Source organism: Gorilla gorilla, chromosome 1 (assembly GCF_029281585.2).
Source record: "Gorilla gorilla gorilla isolate KB3781 chromosome 1, NHGRI_mGorGor1-v2.1_pri, whole genome shotgun sequence".
NCBI lineage: Eukaryota > Metazoa > Chordata > Mammalia > Primates > Hominidae > Gorilla > Gorilla gorilla.
In genome coordinates, this window is record NC_073224.2 from 102,968,789 (window position 1) to 102,989,165 (window position 20,377).

Below are 20,377 nucleotides of genomic sequence, written 5' to 3' on the forward strand. Positions count from 1 at the left end.
CCATCTTTACAAATAACTTTTTTTTGTAAATGTCGCTTCTCCTCTAGTGGCTGAGGTAGGAGGATGCAGTGAGGCCAGGAATTTGAGGCTGCAGATTGCTAAGATGGTGCCTGTGAATAGCCACTGCACTCCAGCCTGGGTAACATAGTGAGACCCCATATATTAGCCAGGTGTGGTGGTGTGCACCTGTAGTCCTAGCTGCTTGGGAGGCTGAGGTGGGAGGATTGCTTGAGCCCAGGAGGTCAAGGTTACAGTGAGACATGATCACACCACTGCATTCCAGCCTGGGCAACAGAGTGAGATACTGTCTCTTAAAAAAAAAAAAAAGCCAGGCACAGTGGCAAAAATTAGCCTGGCATGGCAGCGTGAGCCTATAATCCTAGCTACTTGGGAGGCTGAGGTGGGAGGATCACTTGAGCCCAGGAAGCGGAGGTTGCAGTGAGCCGACATGGTCCACTGCACTCCAGCCTGGGCGACAGCGAGACTCTGTCTCAAAAAAAAAAAAAAATAATAAGGCTGGGCGAGGTGGCTCACGCCTGTAATCCCAGCACTTTGGGAGGCTGAGGCGGGCGGATCACCTGAGGTCAGGAGTTTAAGACCATCTTGACCAACATGGTGAAACCCTGTCTCTACTAAAAATACAAAAAAATTAGCCAGGAGTGGTGGTAGGCGCCTGTAATCCCAGCTACTCCAGAGGTTGAGGTAGGAGAATTGCTTGAACCCGGGAGGCGGAGGCTGCAGTGAGCTGAGATCGTGCCATTGCACTCCAGCCTGGGCAACGAGTGAAACTCCATCTCATACATACATACATACATACATACATGAAATTTTAAAAAACAAAAGCAAAAACAATATTGGAAAGAAAAATGAAGAATAGTACAGAAGTGATAATTTCTAAAAATATACAAACTATGCTATATATTATTAATGATTACATGTATATGCAATAAACTTATTTAATATTTATGAGAATGGAAACAACATCTGAAGGAGGAGAGAGGGCGAGAAAGGGTTGAGAGTGAAGTTACACAGTGCTTCAGATTTATCTAATGTTTTGTCTCACTAGAAATAGGAGACCACATAGATGACTAACAACTAGTATCTAAAATACATAAAGAACTCTCAAAACTCAACAGTAAAAAGGAACAGCAAAGAGCTCGGTTAGGAAATGAGCAAAAGACATGAACAGAAGTTTCATAGAAGAGAATTACAGATGGCAAATAAACATGTAAAAAGAACATCATTAGCCATTAGGGAAATGAAAATTGAAACCACAACGAAATATTACCACACACCTATCCAAATGGCTTAAGTAAGAAATAATGACACCAGCCAGGTGCAGTGGCACACATTTCAAGTCGCTTCTCCTCTAGTGGCTGAGGTAGGAGGATGGAATGAGGCCAGGAATTTGAGGCTGCAGATTGTTAAGATGGTGCCTATGAATAACCACTGCACTCCAGCCTGGGTAACATAGTGAGACCCCATCTATTAAATAACAGTAATAAAAATGACACCACCAAATGCTGGTGAGGGTGTGAAAAACCTGGATTTCTCATACATTGCATCTGGGAATATATGATGGTATAGCTACTCTGGAAAACAGATTGGCAGTTTCTTATAAAACCAAACATTCACTTACCATATGACTCAGCAGTTGCACACTTGGGCATTTATCCCAGATAAATGAAAACTTTTCTACAAAAACTTTCCCATGAATGTTCATAGCAGCTTTATTCCTAATAGCCAAAAACTGAAAACAACTCAGATGTCCTTCAGTGAGTAAATAAACCATGGTACATCCATACCATGGAATACTACTCAGCAATAAAAAGGAATAAACTGTTGGTACTTGCAGCCACTTCGATGAATCTCAACGAAATTATCCTAAGTGAAAAAGGCCAGTCCTAAAAGTTAAATACTCTATGATTCCAACTTTATAATAGTTTGAAAAGCCAACATTTTAGAAATGGAGAACAGATTAGTGGCTTCTAGGAGTTAGGAATGAATGTGGCAGGAGATGGGAGGGGATAGGGTAGATGTTGTTATAAAACAGTTAACACGAGGGCTCCTTGAGGTGATGGAACGGTGCTGTTTCTTAACTGTGATGATGGATACATGAACTTACAAATGTGACAAAATTGTGTAGAACTAAGTACATACAAATGAATACTAATAAAATGGGAAATCTGAAGATCTGCTTATTGTATCAATGTTGATATCCTGCTGGTGATATGGTACTATAGTTTTGCAAGATGTTACCATTGGGGGAAACTAGATAAAGGGTACATGAGATCTTCTTTATCTCCATCTTTTTTTTTCTTTTTTTTTGAGACGGAGTCTTCCTCTGTCACCCAGGCTGGAGTGCAGTGGCCTGGTCTCGGTTCACTGCAACCTCGGCCTCCTGGGTTCACGCCATTCTCCTGCCTCAGCTTCCTGAGTACCTCAGACTACAGGCACATGCCACCACGCCCAGCTAACTTTTTCTATTTTTAGTAGAGACGGGGTTTCACCGTGTTAGCCAGGATGGTCTTGATTGCCTGACCTCATGATCCGCCCTCCTCGGCCTCCCAGAGTGCTGGGATTACAGGCGTGAGCCACCGTGCCTGGCCTATCTCCATCTTTGAAATATTTTATAATAAGAACAATCTCTTTAGTGTGCACAGTAAAATTCTCTGTGACCATTTGAGACAAATCAGAAAAAATAGTGGAAACATAAAAATGAAAATTTTCTGCTTATTAATATTGACTTCACAGTTTTTAGATTTTAAAAAGATAAATTAGAACTTATGAAAGTATTTTTTTAAGAATGTATTTTCGGCTGGGCACAGTGGCTCACGCCTGTAGTCCCAGCACTTTGGGAGGCTGAGGCGGGTGGATCACCTGAGGTCGGGAGTTCGAGACCAGCTTCACCAACACAGAGAAACCCTGTCTCTACTAAAAATACAAAATTAGCCAGGCGTGGTGGCGCATGCCTGTAATCCTAGCTACTCGGGAGGCTGAGGCAGGAGAATTGCTTGAACCCAGGAGGCGGAGGTTGCGGTGAGCTGAGATCGCGCCATTGCACTCCAGCCTGGGCAACAAGAGCAAAACTCCACCTAAAAAAAAAATAAGTATTTTCAGCAGGGCGCAGTGGCTCATGCCTGTAACCCCAGCACTTTGGGAGGCCGAGGCAGGTGGATCACCTGAGGTCAGGAGTTCAAGACCAGCCTGGACAACATGGTGAAACCCCGTCTCTACTAAAAATACAAAAAATTAGCCGGGCGTGATGGCAGGTGCCTGTAATCCCAGCTACTCGGGAGGCTGAGGCAGGAGAATTGCTTGAACCCGGGAGGCGGAGGTAGCAGTGAGACAAGATCGTGCCATTGCACTCCAGCCTGGGCAACAAGAGTGAGACTCTGTCTCAAAAAAAAAAAAGAAAAGAAAAAAAAGAAAGTATTTTCATTTCTACTTAGGATTTTTAAACCAAAACAGCTTTTTGTTTGAGACAGAATCTCGCTTTGTCGCCAGGTCTAGGGTGCAATGGCATGATCTCAGCTCACTGCAACCTCTGCCTCCCAGGTTCAAGTGATTCTCCTGCCTCAGCCTCCCAACCAGCTGGGATTACAGGCACGCACCTGCCACCAGCCCAGCTAATTTTTTGTGTTTTTAGTAGAGACGGGGTCTCACCATGTTAGTCAGGCTGGTTTCAAACTCCTAACCTCAAGTGATCTGCCTGCTTTGGCCTCCCAAAATGCTGGGATTACAGGTGTGAGCCACTGCACCCAGCCTTCAAAACAGTTTTTTAAACTTACTTTTTATGTGTTAAATACTATTGTTTTGTAAGGACTGTTGTCTCCTTCATTATAAATACTGATAACTTTTCATAAGTAACATAACCATCTTATGATCTTTTAGACTATTGCTACTTTAAACTTTTAAGTTACATTATATAACTATAGGCTTCACTTTCATCATTTTTGAGAATTAGAGGTTTTCCAACCTAGCTAACAATTTAGATTTTTCTGTTCTCTGATGTGATGGAAGAACAAAGAACAAATATAAAGGGCCTTGTACATTGCCTTGTGAAGACCAGGTACTCCTGTATATGTTAATTTATTTTGTTCGCCCTCTTCATTCCCCTATCCTCTGTCTGCCTCTCAGGATCCTCTTAAGTCTTTGCTGCAAATCCAGGTTTTGGTTTAATGTTGTCAGAAACTTTACAAGCATGAATGTAGAGCTATTTCATTTGGCATTCTTGTTTCTTATAGGAGTCCAACAGCAAGTTTAAAGTTGGACATTTTTCTTTTTCTGCTATAGTTGTTTGACACAACTACTCTCTTCCTTAAACTTTCTTTTTTTTTTTTTTTTTGAGACAGGGTCTCGTTCTGTCACCCAGGCTGGAGTGAAGTGACCTGATCTCAGTTCACTGCAACCTCTGCCTCCCAGGTTCAAGTGATTCTCATGCCTCAGCCACCTGAGTAGCTGGGATTACAGGCATGCACCACCACACCCGGCAATTTTTGTATTTTTAGTAGAGACAAGCTTTTGCCATGCTGGCCAGGCTGGTCTCGAACTCCCGGCCTCAAGTGATCTGCCATCCTCGGCCTCCCAAAGTGTTAGGATTACAGGCGTGAGCCACTGTATCCAGCCTCTGCCTTCTTATATACTGCTTTTCATCCTCACATTTCAGTAAAGAGAAAATTCACCCAAAGGCAAAAGCTGAAGCCAAGAAATAATCCTTTTCTCTGACCCCAAATCTAAGTCACCAACTCCTATCAATTCTATTTTCTTCCTCTGAATGTAAAAGAGAAAATATGCACATGGTGGCTCGCATCTGTAGTTCGAGCTACTCAGGAGGCCGAGGCATGAGAGTCGCTTGAACCCGGGGGCCCAGGCTTCAGTGAGCCATGATTGCACCACTGTACTCCAGACTGGATGACAGAGTGAGACTTGAAAAAGGGGGAAAAAAAAAGAGGCAGGGTGCGTCTCTTTGCAGTGAGCTGAGATTGTGCCATTGCACTCCAGCCTGGGCAACAGAGCAAAAACTCCATCTCAAAACAAAAAAAAAGGCAGAGAAAATGAGTTCATGTAAACATCCAATGATGTATTTTTGTTATATGCACATCTTTCTATTGGAATGAAATTCTGGAAAACAGTAACCTAGTCGTTTTCCAAAAATCTTTACTCCTAATGTCTGACTTTGATACACAGTATATGATTAATATTTGTGGGGTGGATGGATGGATAGATGTGCAGATACATGAATACACAGTACTTGCTTCTTAAGATGTCTGGCTCTGAGAAGGGTGTTGTACTGTGTAATAGATTTTGGAAATGAGCTAGACCTGTGTTGTAATTCCAGATTTACTTTCTAAAGCTTTGCAGTTGGGATACACCTCTTCCCACCTGTGAAGTAGAAACAATACTACCTACTTAGTAGCTTGTCGAAAAGATTTAAGTAAGTTTCTTCTCCAACTGGAATGGAGAAAAAAAATATATAAGTAAGAATATGTGATAAAGTGTCCAATAGCATGTTTGGATTTAAGTGGGTGGTTAAGAAATAGTATTTGTTATTATTAGGATCACAGAAGAAACAAAAAAACATTGGTTAGGCATTAAAAGGCAATATGCAACATTCATTTTACAAAATTTTCTTTTTTTGCAGAGGAATATTTATGTGATAAGTTTTCAGTGAATATTATTTTTACAGTTTTATAATAGGGGACATAATTTAACTGTAGAATTTTTTTTAAGTATATTTACAAAGTTGTGCAACCATCACAACAGTCTGTTTTAGAAGAACATTTCCAATCACCCTAAAAAGATCACGTGTACCCTTCCGTAATCAGTTATGTTGGATTTTGTTTTTGCAATTTTATTGTGGTAAAATATATGTAACATAAAATTTACCATCTTAACCATTTGTAAGTATATAATTCAGTGGATTTAAGTACATTCACATTGTTTTGCAACCATCACCACTATCTACTTGCAGAACTTTTTCTTCATCCCAGAGACTCTGTTCCCATTAAACAATCACCCCTCACTCCCCACCCCTACCTTAGCTGGAAACCTCTATTCTACTGTTTTTTTTGGTTTGTTTTGTTTTTGGGGTTCTTTGTTTGTTTTTGTTGTTGTTGTTTTTGAGATAAGGGCATCTTACTCTGTTGCCTAGGCTAGTCTTCAACTCCTGACACTCAAGCATTCCTCCCACACCAGCCTCCCAAGTAGCTAGAATTATAGGCACTTGCCACCATGCTCAGCCCTCTATTATACTTTCTGTCTCTAGGTACCTCATATATGTGGAACCATACAATATTTATCCTTTTGTGTCTGGTTTATTTTACTCGCATAATGTTTTCAAAGTTTGTCCATTTTACATTGGATTTTGAGGGAGGCATGGTTGTGAGTGCATAAAGTTGAGGTTTATAGATTAGTAAAGACAAAGAGTAGCCGTGGATAGATTGGTCAGAATTCTCAAGCTATCTATTAGGAAAGACTTACCTCAGACATTCAGGTATCTGGGTTCTGGTTTCCCGCAACCTCTGATGGGTCAGTTTCTTTCCTGAATCATTAATGTATAGTAAGGGGAAATTATGTGACTTACTTTCAGCTGTTTGTATAATTGTCAATTCAAGGAGCCAAGGTAATGATGGCACCCCAAACTCTAGCTCTAGGTTATTGAATTTTGTTGTTTTGTCATATACTATCAGTGCACGTGAATATATCTCAAAACTTAGAATACTGTAGTATATTAACTTAAATGTGTATATCTTGCTATGTGTACTTAAGAGACAGGGTCTTGCTCTGTCACCCAGGCTGGAGTAGAGTGGCGCAATCATAGCTCACTGCAGCCTCAAACTCCTGGGCTCAAATGATCTTCCCACTTCAGTCACCATGCCAGGCTAATTTTTTTTTTTTTTTTAACTTTTTTAGGCTGGGTGCAGTGGCTCACGCCTGTAATCCCAGCACTTTGGGAGGCCAAGGTGGGGGGATCACTTGAGGTCAGGAGTTCAAGACTAGCTTGGCCAACATGGTGAAACCTCGTCTCTTACTAAAAATACAAAAATTAGCCGAGTATGGTGGCGAACACCTGTAATCTCAGCTACTTGGAAGGCTGAGGCATGAGAATCACTTGAACCTGGGAGGCTTGCAGTGAGCCGAGGTTGTGCCACTGCACTCCAGCCTGGGTGACAGACTGTCTCAAAAAAAAAAAAAACAAATTTTTTTTTAGAGATGAGTCTCCCAGGATGGTCTCAAACTCTCAGCCTCCAATGATCCTCTTGTGTCACTGGGATTACACACACAAGCCACTGCCTTACTGTGTACTTTTCTAAAGTATAGACATACCTCAGAGATTTTGTATGTTCCATTCCAGACCACCACAATAAAGCAAATATTGCAATAAAGCAAGTCACACAAATTTTTTGGTTTCCCAGTGTATATAAAAGTTATGTTTAGGCCAGACGCAGTGGCTCACGCCTGTAATCCGAGCACTCTGGGAGGCTGAGGCAGGAGGATTGCTTGAAGTCAGGAGTTTGAGACCAGCCTGGTCAACATGGTGAAACCTTGTCTCTACTAAAAATACAAAAAGTAGCTGGGCATGGTGGTACGCGCCTGTAATCCCAGCTACTCGGGAGGCTGAAGCAGTAGAATCGCTTGAACTCAGGAGGCAGAGGTTGTAATGAACCGATATCACGCCACTCAACTCCAGCCTGGACGACAGAGCAAGACTCTGTCTCAAAAAAAAAAAATAATAATAATAATAAAATATGTAAAATATATAAAATATAATAAAATATAAAATAATAAAATATATAAAAATAATAATAATAAAATAAAAGTTATGTTTACATTATGCTGTAGTCTATTAAGTGCAATAGGATTATGTCTAAGAAAACAATGAATACATCTTAAATAAAAAACACTTTCTTGCTAAAAAGTGCTAACCTGAGCCTTCAGCAAGTCATTATCTTTTAGCTGGTAGAGTGTCTTGCCTCCATGTGGATGACTGCTCACCCATTAGTGTGGTGGTTGCTGAAGGTTGGGGTAACCTGGCAATTTTTTTTTTTTTTTTTTTTTTTTGAGATTACAGGCGTGAGCCACTGCGCCTGCACAACCTGGCAGTTTCTTAAAATAAGATGATGAAGTTTGCCACATGGATTGACTCTCTTTTCATGAAAGATTTTCATATAGCATGAGGTACTGTTTAATACCATTTTATCCACAGTAGAACTACTTTCAACATCGGTGTCATTTCTTTCAAACCCTGCTGCTGCTTTGTCAACTCAAGTTTATGGAATATTCTAAATCTTCTGATGTCATTTCAACAGTGTTCACAGCATCTTACCAGGAGTAGATTCCATCTCAAGAAACCACTTTCTTTGCTCATCCATAAGAAGCAACTCCTTATCCATTCAAATTTTTGTTTTTTGTTTGTTTTTTAAAGAGACTCAGTTGTGGTCTGTCACCCAAGCTGGAGTGCAGTGGCATGATCGTAGCTCATTGTAGCCTCAAACTCCTGGGCTCATGCGATCCCCTCACCTCACCCTCAACCTCACCCTCCTGAGTGAGGTGCATGCCACCGTGCCCAACTAATTTTTTTTTATTTTCTGTAGAGATAGGGTCTCACTTTGTTGTCCAGGTTGGTCTCGAACTCCTGGGCTCAAGTGATCCTCCTGTCTCAGCCTCCCAAAGTGCTGGGATTACAGTGCTGGGATCCCAGCTGTGCCTTGCCCAGGCTCCCTTCTAATTGTAGTTTTCTTGCTGTTTCTACCACTTTTGCAGTCATTTCCTCCATTGAAACCTTGAACCTGTCAAAGATCTTGTATGAAAGTTATAATCAACTTCTTTCAAATTCCTGTTAGTGTTGATAGTTTTAGGCCGGGCGTGGTGGCTCACGCCTGTAATCCCAGCAATTTGGGAAGCCGAGGCAGGCAGATCACCTGAGGTCAGGAGTGCGAGACCAGCCTGACCAACATGGAGAAACCCTTTCTCTACTAAAAATACAAAATTAGCTGGGCCTGGGGTGGCACATGCCTGTAATCCCAGCTACTCGGGAGGCTGAGGCAGGAGAATTGCTTGAACCTGGAAGGTGGAGGTGAGCCGAGACTGCACCATTGCACTCCAGCCTGGGCAACAAGAGCAAAACTCCGTCTAAAAAAAAAGAAAAAGAAAAGAAAAATGTTAATAGTTTTACTTCCTCCTGCAATGGTAAATAATTTCCAGGAGGTTTTTTAAATTTTTATTTTTATAGAGACAGGGTCTTGGCTGGGCGTGGTGGTCATGCCTGTAATCCCAGCACTTTGGGAGGCTGAGGTGGGCGGATCACGAGGTCAGGAGTTTGAGACCATCCTGGCTGACACGGTGAAACCCCATCTCTATAGCAAAAATACAAAAAATTAGCTGGGCATGGTGGTGGGCGTTTGTAATCCCAGCTGCACGGGAGGCTGAGGCAGGAGAATGGCATGAACCCAGGAGGTGGAGGTTGCAGTGAACTGAGGTTGTGCCACTGCACTCCAGACTGGGCAATGGAGCGAGACTCTGTCTCAAAAACAAACAAACAAAAAACAACCAAAAAAAAACATAAAAAAAAAAAGGGAGAGAGACAGGGTCTTACTGTGTTGCCCAGGCCAGTCTCAAACTCCTGGGCTCAAGTGATCCTCCCACGTTGGCCTCGAAAGCACTGGAATTACTTTTGTGAGCCACCATGCTTGGCCTGAAATATATTAATATTTCTTTTTTCCTTTTTTTTTTTTTTTTTTTTGAGACTGAGTTTTGCTCTTGTTGCCCAGGCTGGAGTGCAGTGGCATGATCTTGGCTCACTGCCACCTCCCCCTCCCAGGTTCAGGCTATTGTCCTGCCTCACCCTCCCACATAGCTGAGATTACAGGCATGTGCTGCCAAGCCTAATTTTGTATTTTTAGTAGAGACGGGGTTTCACCATGTTGGTCAGACTGGTCTCGAACTCTTGACCTTAGGTGATCCACCTGCCTCGGCTTCCCAAAGTGCTGGGATTACAGGCGTGAGCCCCCATGCCCAGCAATATTTCTTACATAGTAAGACTTGAAAGTTAAAATTACTCCTTGATTCATGGTCTGTAGAGTGGATGTGTTAGCCACATGAAAACAACATTAATCTCCTTGTTCATCTCCATCAGAGCTCTTGGTGACTGGGTGCATTGTCAATGAGCAGTAATATTTTGAAAGGGATCTTTTTTCTGAGCAGTAGATCTCAGCCATGAGCTTAAAATACTCAGTAAACCATACTGTAAACAGATGTGCTGTCATCCAGACGTCGTTGTTCCATTGAGAGAGTGCAGGCAGAGTAGATTTAGCCTAGTTCTTACCTTTTTTCTAAGTGATGGAGTCTTGCTATGTTGTCCAGGCTGGAGTGCAGTGGCTATTCACAGGTGCAATCATAGTGCTCTACAGCCTCAAAATCCTGAGCTCAGGCAACTCTGCTGCCTTAGCCTCCCACATAGCCGAGACTACTGGTGTGCACTACTATGCCCAGTTTATTTAACATAATTCTTAAGGGCCCTAGAATTGTTGGAATGGTAAATGATCACTGACTTCAATTTAAAGTCACCAGCCATATTAGCCTCTAACAAGAGAGTCAGCCTGTCTTTTGAAGCTTTGGAGCCTGGTATTGACATCTCTCTATGAAAGTCTTCTAGTAGAAGGCTGTTTTATCTACACTGAAAATGTACTGTTCACATGGGCTTGTAGATGAAAACAGTAGACACTGAGTGCTCCAAAAAGGGGAGGAATGGAGTGGGAGATAAGGGTTGAAAAACTACCCATTGGGTACTATGTTAGCTATTTGGGTGATGAGTTCAGTAGAAGCCCAAACCCCAGCATTATGCAGTATATCCATTTAATAAATCTACACATGTATCCCTTAAATCTAAAATAAAAATTAGAAAATTTTAAAAAGGGAAAAAAATGTACTGTTAATGTGTCACCTTTGTGGGTTATCTCAGCTAGATCTTATGGATAACTTGTGTTAGCTTCTACATCAGGACTTGGCTACTGCTGTACCTTGTACTTTTGTGTTATGGCGTGACTTCTTAAACCTCATGAACCAGCCTCTGCTAGTTTCCAGCTTTTCTTTTGCAGCTTCCTCATTTCTCCCAGCCTTCACAGAATTGAAGAGAGTTAGGGCCTGATTCTGAATTAGGCTTTGGCTTAAAGGAATGCTGTGGCTGGTTTGATCTTGCCAGTGCACTAAAACTTTCTCCATATTGCTAGTAAGGCCTTTGCACTTTGCCATTATTTGTGTGTGCATTGGAGTAGCACTTTTAATTTCCTTCAGGAACTTTTCCTTTGCATTCACAACTTGGCTAACTTTTTTTTTTTTGAGATGGAGTCTTGCTCTTGTCGCCTAGGCTGGAGTGCAGTGGTGCGATCTTGGCTCACTGAAACCTCTGCCTCCCGGGTTCAAGCGATCCTCCTGCCTCAGCCTCCCAAATAGCTGGGATTACAGGCATGTGCCACAACACCCGACTAATTTTTGTATTTTTAGTAGAGACGGGGTTTCACCATGTTGGCCAGGCTGGTCTCGAACTCCTGACCTCAAGTGATCCACCCGCCTTGGCTTCCCAAAGTGCTGAGATTACAGGCGTGAGCCACTGTGCCTGGCCTTGTTTTCCTTTAACAAAGTATCTGCAAAGCACAATAAAGTGAAATGCAATAAAATGAGGCATGGCTGTACTTTTTGCATCTAGGCGTATAATCAGTTGAGTGGCAGACTTTTCCTACTCTGCCCAACTTACCATGGTATGTCCAGTTACTGCTCTCACTTATATAGTGTTGATTGAACTACTAAAGACATTGTTAACTATAGAGGTAGGGTAGTGGTCTGTAGCACTCCACTTTCTGGTCCCTCCATCTGAAGATATTTTTCAGAGGTAAATTGGGAGGTGAAGTGTAATAAAAATGTTCTAAAGTTGATTATAATGATAGTTGCACAGCTCTGAATATACTAAACATCATTGAATTGTACACTTTACATAGGTGAATTGTATGATATGTGAATTATATCTCAGTAAAGCTATTCTTTTTTTTTATTATTTTACTTTAAGTTCTGGGATACATGCACAGAACCTGAAGGTTTATTACATAGGTATACATGTGCCATGGTGGTTTGCAGCAGCTATCAACCCGTCATCTAGGTTTTAAGCCCCACATGCATTAGATATTTGTCCTAATGCTCTCCTTCCTTTTGCCTCCTACCCCCCAACAGACCCAGGTGTGTGATGTTCCCCCTTCCTGTGTCCATGTGTTCTCATTGTTCAACTCCCACTTACGAGTGAAAACATGCAGTGTTTGGTTTTCTGTTCCTTTGTTAGTTTGCTGAGATTGATGGGTTCCAGCTTCATCCATTTAAACTGCAAAGGACATGAACTCATTCTTTTTTTATGGCTGCTAAAGCTATTCTTTAAAAAGAGAGAGAATTAAGAAGCATTAATCCAAAATTCAGAAGTTTGGGTTGTGACTTTTATCTCTAAAAGGTGTATTTCTGCCTATAATCCCAAGCGCTTTGAGAGGCTGAGGGAGGAGGATCATTTGAGCCCAGGAGTTCCAGACCAGCCTGGGCAACATAGTGAGACCTTGTCCTACAAAAAACTAAAAAATTAGCCCAGTGTGGTGGCACGCGTCTCTAGCTACTCAGGAGGCTGAGGTGTGGAGGATTGTTGGAGCCCTAGAGTTTGAAGCTGCAATAAGCTATGATTGTGCCACTTGCACCCTAGCCTGGGTGATAGAGTGACACCCTATCTCTCAAAAATAAAAATAAAAACAGGCCGGGCACAGTGGCTAATGCCTGTGATCCCAGCACTTTAGGAGGCCGAGGCAGACAGATCACAAGGTCAAGAGATTGAGACCATCCTGGCCAACATGGTGAAACCCCGTCTCTACTAAAAATACAAAAATTAGCTGGACGTGGTGGCACACACCCATAGTCCCAGCTACTTGGGAGGCTGAGGCAGGAGAATTGCTTTGAACCTGGGAGGCAGAGGTTGCAGTGAGCTGAGATCTCACCACTCCACTCCAGCCTGGCAACAGAACAAGAGTCCATCTCAAATAAATAAATAAATACATAAATACAAATATAATAAAGGGTGTGTGTTTCATTTTTTGGTCTTGTTTTGTTTTTGTTTTGAGACAGTTTCACTCTGTCACCCAGGCTGGAATGCAGTGGTGCGATCTTGGCACACTGCAACCTCCACCTTGCAGGTTCAAGTGATTCTCATGCCTCAGCCTCTCAGGTAGCTGGGACTACATGAAAGCACCACCATACCTAATTTTGGTATTTTTAGTGCAGACAGGGTTTCACAATGTTGGCCAGGCTGGTCTCGAACTCCTGATCTCAAGTGATCTACCCACTTCAGCCTCCCAAAGTGCTGGGATTACAAGCGTGAGCCACTGCACCCGGCCCCTGTTTTGTTTTATTTATTTTTCATTGCAACTGGAAAAGAATCTTTTTAATTTCATTCATTCATTCATTCATTCATTCATTCATTCATTCATTCATTCGTTGATTCTTTGAGACGGAGTCTCACTCTGTCGCCCAGGCTGGAGTGCAGTGGCGAGATCTCAGCTCACTGCAGCCTCTGCCTCCTGGGTTCAAGCAATTCTTTGCCTCAGCTTCCCAAGTAGCAGGGATTACAGGCGCCCGCCACCATGCCCAGCTAAGTTTTTATATTTTTAGTAGAGATGGGGTTTCACCATCTTAGCCAGGCTGGTCTTGAACTCCTGACCTCGTGATCCACCCTCCTCAGCCTCCCAAAATGCTGGGATTATAGGTGTGAGCCACCACGCCCAGCCCTGGAATAGAAAAAAATTTTAAGTACTCCATTTTTACAAATGAAATTGAAACTTGGGAAGGTAAAATAACTTACTAAATATTTGACCTGGTTAACATAAGTAGCAATTTTAAACTGTGTTTCTTTGACTTAAAAGATTTTCTTACTATTTTATCTTTGCTGTTTCCTACCAGGACAACAAACCTGGATTTGAAAGTGTTGGAGAAAATCTAAATCTGAATTTGCATTTAGATTTTTTTGTTGTTGTTTCTTGGAGACAGAGCCTCGCTGTGTCGCCCTAGCTGGAGTTCAGTGGTACAATCAGGCTCAGTGCAGCCTCAACCTCCTGGGCTCAAGCAATCCTCCCACCTTAGCCTCCCAAGTAGCTGGGACTACAGGCATGTGCCACCATGCCTGACAAATTTTTAATTTTTTTGTAGAGATGGGGTCTCACCATTTTGCCCAGGCTGGTCTTGAACTCCTGGGCTCCAGCCGTCCTCCCACCTCAGCCTCTGGAGGAGCTGGGAATACAAGTTGAGCCACCATGTCCGGCCTACATTTAGATTTTGTTAGTGTAAAAAAAAATCAAAGTGAAAAGGGAAGATAATGATTAATTAGCTTGTCGTGAACACTTTTTCTTCATGAGTAAAGAAAAAAATAGTGCTTATCAGGCTAAGCACCTGAGTTCTTCATTTTAAAAAGCATCTTAAGTGTCTTCAGATTTTGAATCTGCTAACCCTGGTGACATGCAGTTTACCTATATAACAAACCTGCACATGTACCCTTGAACATAAAATAAAAGCCAAAAAAAAAAAAAGATTTTCAATCTGTATCCATGTAGAATTAAGGGCACATGTCAACAGGCCTTGCTTATGTAGATTTAAGTTTACTTGAATTGCTGGGTTGAATGCCCAGAAATCTCCTTTAATATAAATGTTCTAGGACAATATCAGGTAGGACATAGCTTAGTTAACTTTGAACTTTGTGTGTGTGTGTGTGTGTATGTATGTGTGAGAGAGATATTCTTGTTAATAACTTCACCATTCCACCTTTTAAAAAATGGACTATTTAAGGGACTTTATTCTGATCTTTCTTTCCATAGGATGGATAGAATGACAGAAGACGCTCTTCGCTTGAATCTGTTGAAGCGGAGCTTGGACCCAGCAGATGAGCGAGATGATGTCCTGGCAAAGCGACTCAAAATGGAGGGGCATGAGGCCATGGAACGTCTGAAAATGTTGGCATTGCTCAAAAGGAAGGATTTGGCAAATCTTGAGGTGCCACATGAGTTACCCACCAAACAGGATGGCAGTGGTGTCAAGGGCTATGAAGAAAAACTTAATGGGAATCTCAGGCCTCATGGAGACAACAGGACTGCTGGAAGGCCAGGCAAAGAAAACATCAATGATGAGCCTGTGGATATGAGTGCTAGACGGAGGTATGGCTCAGTTCAGCTGCCTCCAGGGATAGGGTCGTCTCATAAAGCCTGTGAAAATGGAATGAATTCCAATGAGAGGAGGGTGTTTTTCATCCTAAAGATTCTTAAAAGAAGATATATCATCGAGTTTGACCATAAATTCATTTTATTTCCAAATGAAACCAGGTGCCTCAAAAACTGCTTAGCCTACAGAGAATCGTAGTTCTTAAGAGAAAAAATGGTCATTTCTAGATAAAGGGGGCACTAGAGAGCTGATAGGCCAAATGGAAGTGAGTTAATATATACCTTCATTCTAATCTTCATGGCCGTCTTAGGAGGAGAAAAATAGTCTTTTTGTCAGATAATTCCAGGAGTTTTAGGATGTATTTATTGTGGAGTCCCAGCTTTTATTACATCCAAAAACGTGGGCCTAGCTTTTCTTGTGTCAGAAAGCAAATTATCTTCATGTGGTAAGTCTCTGCATTCTTGCTGTATCTGTACCACTTCCCCCAGCTCCCCCATATACATATACATTCATTTGTACATGTATGTTACTCTCTCTTTTACTCACACATGCAACATGTTTTCCCAGGCCTTTTTTTCTGGTGTCTTTCAAGGTTGAGTACTTGAAACTGTAGAGCACACAGTAAGGAGAGGTACCTGGAACTGGCCAATGGTTGAGTCTCCCTGTGCAGTGAATCATAGTATAGATAACCCTAGTTGGGGTTTTTTTTTTTTCTTTTTGTTTTTTATGAGTTTTTTTGGTGCTTTGTTTTTTGAGGCAAGGTCTCGCTCTGTTGCCTAGGCTGGCGTGTAGTGAGTGGCGTGATCCCCTGGATTCAATCGATCTTCCCACCTCAACCCCAACCCACACCCCACCCCCCTGAGTAGCTGGGACTACAGGCACATCCCACCATGCCCGTCTAATTTTTGTATTTTTATAGAAACAGGTTTTTGCCATATTACCCAGGCTGGTCTCGAATTCCTGAGCTCAAGTGGTCCTCCCTCCTCAGCCTCCTAAAGTGCCGGATTATGGACATGCACCACAGCATCCAGCCAGTTTTTTTGATAGGGTCTCACTTTGTCACACAGTCTTGAGTGCAGTAGCATGATCATAGCTCATCGTAACCACCAACTCCTGGGCTCAAGTTATCTTCCCGCCCTAGCCTCCCAAGTAGCTGGGACTACAGGTGTGCATCATCACACCCAGCTAATTTTTGAATACTATTGTAGAGACAGAGTCTCACTATGTTGCCCAGGCTGGTCTCAAACTCTCAGCCTCAAGTGATCTTCCCACATTGGCCTCCCAAAGTGCTGGGACTACTGTTGTGTGCCACCACACCCAGCTTATAACCCAAGTTGTGTGTGTGTGTGTGTGTGTGTGTGTGTGTGTGTGTGTGTGTGATGGAGTTTCACTCTTTTTGCCCAGGCTGAGTGCAATGGTACGTTCTAGGCTCACTGCACCCTCCACCTCCTGGGTTCAAGTGATTCTCTTGCCTCTCTACTCCCCTAAGTAGCTGAGATTACAGGTGCGTGCCAGCACACCCAGCTAGTTTTGTATTTTTAGTAGAGATGGGGTTTCACCATGGTAGCCCGGCTGGTCTCGAACTCCTGACCTCAGGTGATCTGCCCACCTCTGCCTCCCAAAGTGCTGGGATTATAGGCATGAGCCATCACGCCCAGCCAACCCTAGCTTTTAAAACATTCAGTTTAGGCTGGGTGCGGTGGCTCACGCCTGTAATCCCAGCACTTTGAGAGGCTGAGGCGGGTGGATCATGAGGCGGGTGGATCACGAGGTCAGGAGATCGAGACCATCCTGGCTAACACCGTGAAACCCCATCTCTACTAAAAATACAAAAAATTCACCAGGCATGGTGGCAGGTGCCTGTAGTTCCCGCTACTTGGGAGGCTGAGGCAGGAGAATGGTGTGAACCCGGGAAGTGGAGGTTGCAGTGAGCCGAGATTGCTCCACTGCACTCCAGCCTGGGCGACAGAGCGAGACTCCGTCTGAAAAAAAAAAAAAAAGTCAGTTTATAAATAGTTCAGAAACAGCTGATAGCTGTGAGAATTAGTCTTCAGTGTTGAGTTGCCCTCCAAATGACCTTGCTGAGTTTGTTGTAGGACTCATCCAAAGCAGAATCTCTAAGAAGCTGGACTGGTGGAGAATGAAGAAGAAAGAAATGGTTATAACTTTACACATGTTACTTTCTCTACCTTTTGATGTCTACTTACTGGTCTTGTCCCAGGATTATTTTTTAAAACCATGCTCCATAAGCAAACATTATTCTTGGTAGTAACATTAAAAACTCTTAGTAAGCGGTGGCTCACACCTGTAATCCCAGCACTTTGAGGCCGAGGTGGGTGGATCACCTGAGGTCAGGAGTTTGAGACCAGCCTGGCCAACATGGTGAAACCTTGTCTCTACTAAAAATATGAAAAAATTAGCCAGGTGTGGTGGCACACACCTGTGTTCCTAGCTACTTGAGAGGCTGAAGCGTGAGAATTGCTTGAACCCGGATGGTAGAGGTTGCAGTGAGCTGAGATCGTGCCACTGCACTCCAACCTGGGCAACAGAGTGAGACTCTTGTTTCCATTTTAAAAAAAAGCAAAAACAACCACAAAAAAACCTCTTAGGAAACCTCAGGCAGATTCCCTAGAGCTCCTGGAAGAGGAGAAAAATACTTGTAAGTTGTAGGTAGTGCCAGCAGAATATTACATAAGTAGGTTCATTTTTAGATTGTTTGAAAGAAAAGGATATGGGTGAATGAGATCATGAACCTGAGCAACCTACTTGCTTTTATAATCTCTCTTACCCTTCTGGAGCAAGTAACTTATCCCACTTCATTGGGGAGAAGGAGTTAAAGAAATGTTAGGTGGATTCTTCACATCCCAAATTGGAACCTTTAAATGCATTTTTCTTTCCTTTCCTTCTCTTTCCCTTTCCTGACAAGGTCTCACTCTGTTGCCCTGGCTGGAGTGCAGTGTGGCATGATCTCCGCTCACTGCAACCTCCACCTCCCAGGCTCAAGCAATCCTCCCTCCTCAGCCTCCCAAGTAGCTGGGACTATAGGTGTGTGCCCCTGTACCCAGCTAATTGTTTTGTATTTTTAGTGGAGATGAGGTTTCGCTGTGTCACCCAGGCTGGTCTCTAACTCCTGGACTCAAGTGATCTGCCCGCCTTTGCCTCCTAAAGTGCTGGGAATACAGGCATGAGCCACCATGCCGGGCCCAACATTTTTCATAGAAACTTTGTTAACACTTTTTTTTTTTCCTGTTTTCAGTCCTGCTCCTGTAGACATTTTGGTAAGATCTTATTAGTGGTATTGGAATTGTATTATATTGCAGATAGATACAGTATATGTTAAAAAGTCAGACTTCCTGAAAACCCAACTTTTTTTTTTTTTTTTTTTTAAGGTGGAGTCTCGCTCTGTTGCCCAGGCTGGAGTAAAGTGGTGCAATTTCGGCTCGCTGCAGCCTCCGTCTCCTGGGTTCAAGCGATTCTCCTGCCTCAGCCTCCTGAGTAGCTGGGACTACATGCTGGCTAATTTTTGTATTTTTAGTAGAGATGGGGTTTCGCCATGTTGGCCAGATGGTCTCGATCTGCTGACCTTGTGATTCACCTGCCTTGGCCTCCCAAAGTGCCGGGATTATGGGCGTGAGCCACCACACCTAGCCAAACCCAACAATTTTTTTAAAAATGTTATTTCGGGGTGATTTTTAAAAATCATTTAAAGAGATGAGGTGTTGCTGTGTTGCCCAGGCTGACGTGCATTGGCTGTTCACAAGCACTGTCATAGTGCACTATTTCCTCAAATTCCTGGGCTCAAGCAGTCCTCCCCACTTGGCTTCCTGAGTAGCTGGGACTATTAGGCATGGGCCGCTGTACCCAACATGGGGTGATCTTTTGAAACACAATCCTCTGGAAGCTTGGGACTCCAGATATACTGACAGCTATTTCCACTTAGCCCCGAGATGTATAAGAATGAACAAAACTGCTGGGCACAGTGGCTCATGCCTGTAATCCCAGCACTTTGGGAGGCCGAGGCGGGAGGATCATCTGAGGTCAGGAGTTCGAGACCAGCCTGGCCAACATGGTGAAACCCTGTCACTACTAAAAATACAAAAATTAGCCAGGCGTGGTGGCGGGTGCCTGTAATCCTAGCTACTTGGAAGGCTGAGGCAGGAGAATCGCTTGAACCCAGGAGGCAGAGTTGTAGTGAGCAGAGATTGCACCACTGTACTCCAGCCTGGGTGACAGACCAAGACCTTGTCTCAAAAAAAAAAAACAAAAAAAAAAGCAAAACCGATAGATTCCCAGCAAGGAGAACCATAGTTTCTTTGATAGTGATAAAAAGAGGAAAGGGCTGGGTGCAGTGGTGCATGCCTGTATTCCCAGCACTTTGGGAGGCCAAAGTGGGAGAATTGCTTGAGGGCAAGAATTTGAGCTCTGTCTGGGCAACATAGTGGTACCTCATCTCTACCAAGAAAAAATGAAAGAATTTGAAAGCAGAAGGCAAGAGAAGTTCTTAACATAATAGCCATGTCATAATAGCCTAAATATCTTATTTTGCCATCAGTTGGGCAAGTTACGATACCTGTGAAATAAGGTATGTATGAAACCAACACTACTAATGTTTTAGAATTCTAGAGAGACACAGCAGTTCTCTGCTTAGTTGTTTTTACTACTGGGATAAGGATTAGGAGCTTTATAGCTTCTGAGAATATGCCAGACTAAGTCACAAGTGATGTCACAGCAAGTGGGTCTTTTAATAATATCTCTCTAATAGGTAGGAGTTCATACTTAACTACCCCAAATATTGTAAATTATATATATGTTTAGGAAAAGAGCAAAATAATTTCTCTCTTGGAATGTTTAACAAATGAGGCCAGAATCCTAGTTCATTAATTTTTTAAAATTAAGAAATGAGGTAGGGCATGGTGGCTCATGCCTGTAATCTCAGCACTTTGGGAGGCCAAGGCAGGAGAATCACTTGAGCCTAGAAGTTTAAGACCAGCCTTAGTAACATAAGGAGACCCCTTCTCTACAAAAAATTTAAAAACTAGCTACTCAGGAGGCTGAGGTGGGAGGATCGCTTGGGCCTAGGAGATTGAGACTGCAGTGAGCCACAAATGATTGCACCACTGCACTCCTTCCTGGGTGACAGAGTGAGACC

The 20,377-nt window shown here is 42.9% G+C and overlaps 1 protein-coding gene across 9 annotated transcripts in view; it reads left to right on the forward strand.

Moving 5' to 3' along the window:
- Positions 1-20,377, forward strand: part of GATAD2B (GATA zinc finger domain containing 2B) — a 115,682-nt gene that overhangs the window by 78,575 nt on the left and 16,730 nt on the right. For all 9 annotated transcript variants that reach the window (XM_055359982.2, XM_063694891.1, XM_055359967.2 and 6 more), the window contains one exon: positions 14,889-15,224. In XM_055359982.2, coding sequence (XP_055215957.1) covers positions 14,889-15,224 — 336 coding nt within the window. The remainder of the gene's footprint in view (positions 1-14,888; positions 15,225-20,377) is intronic.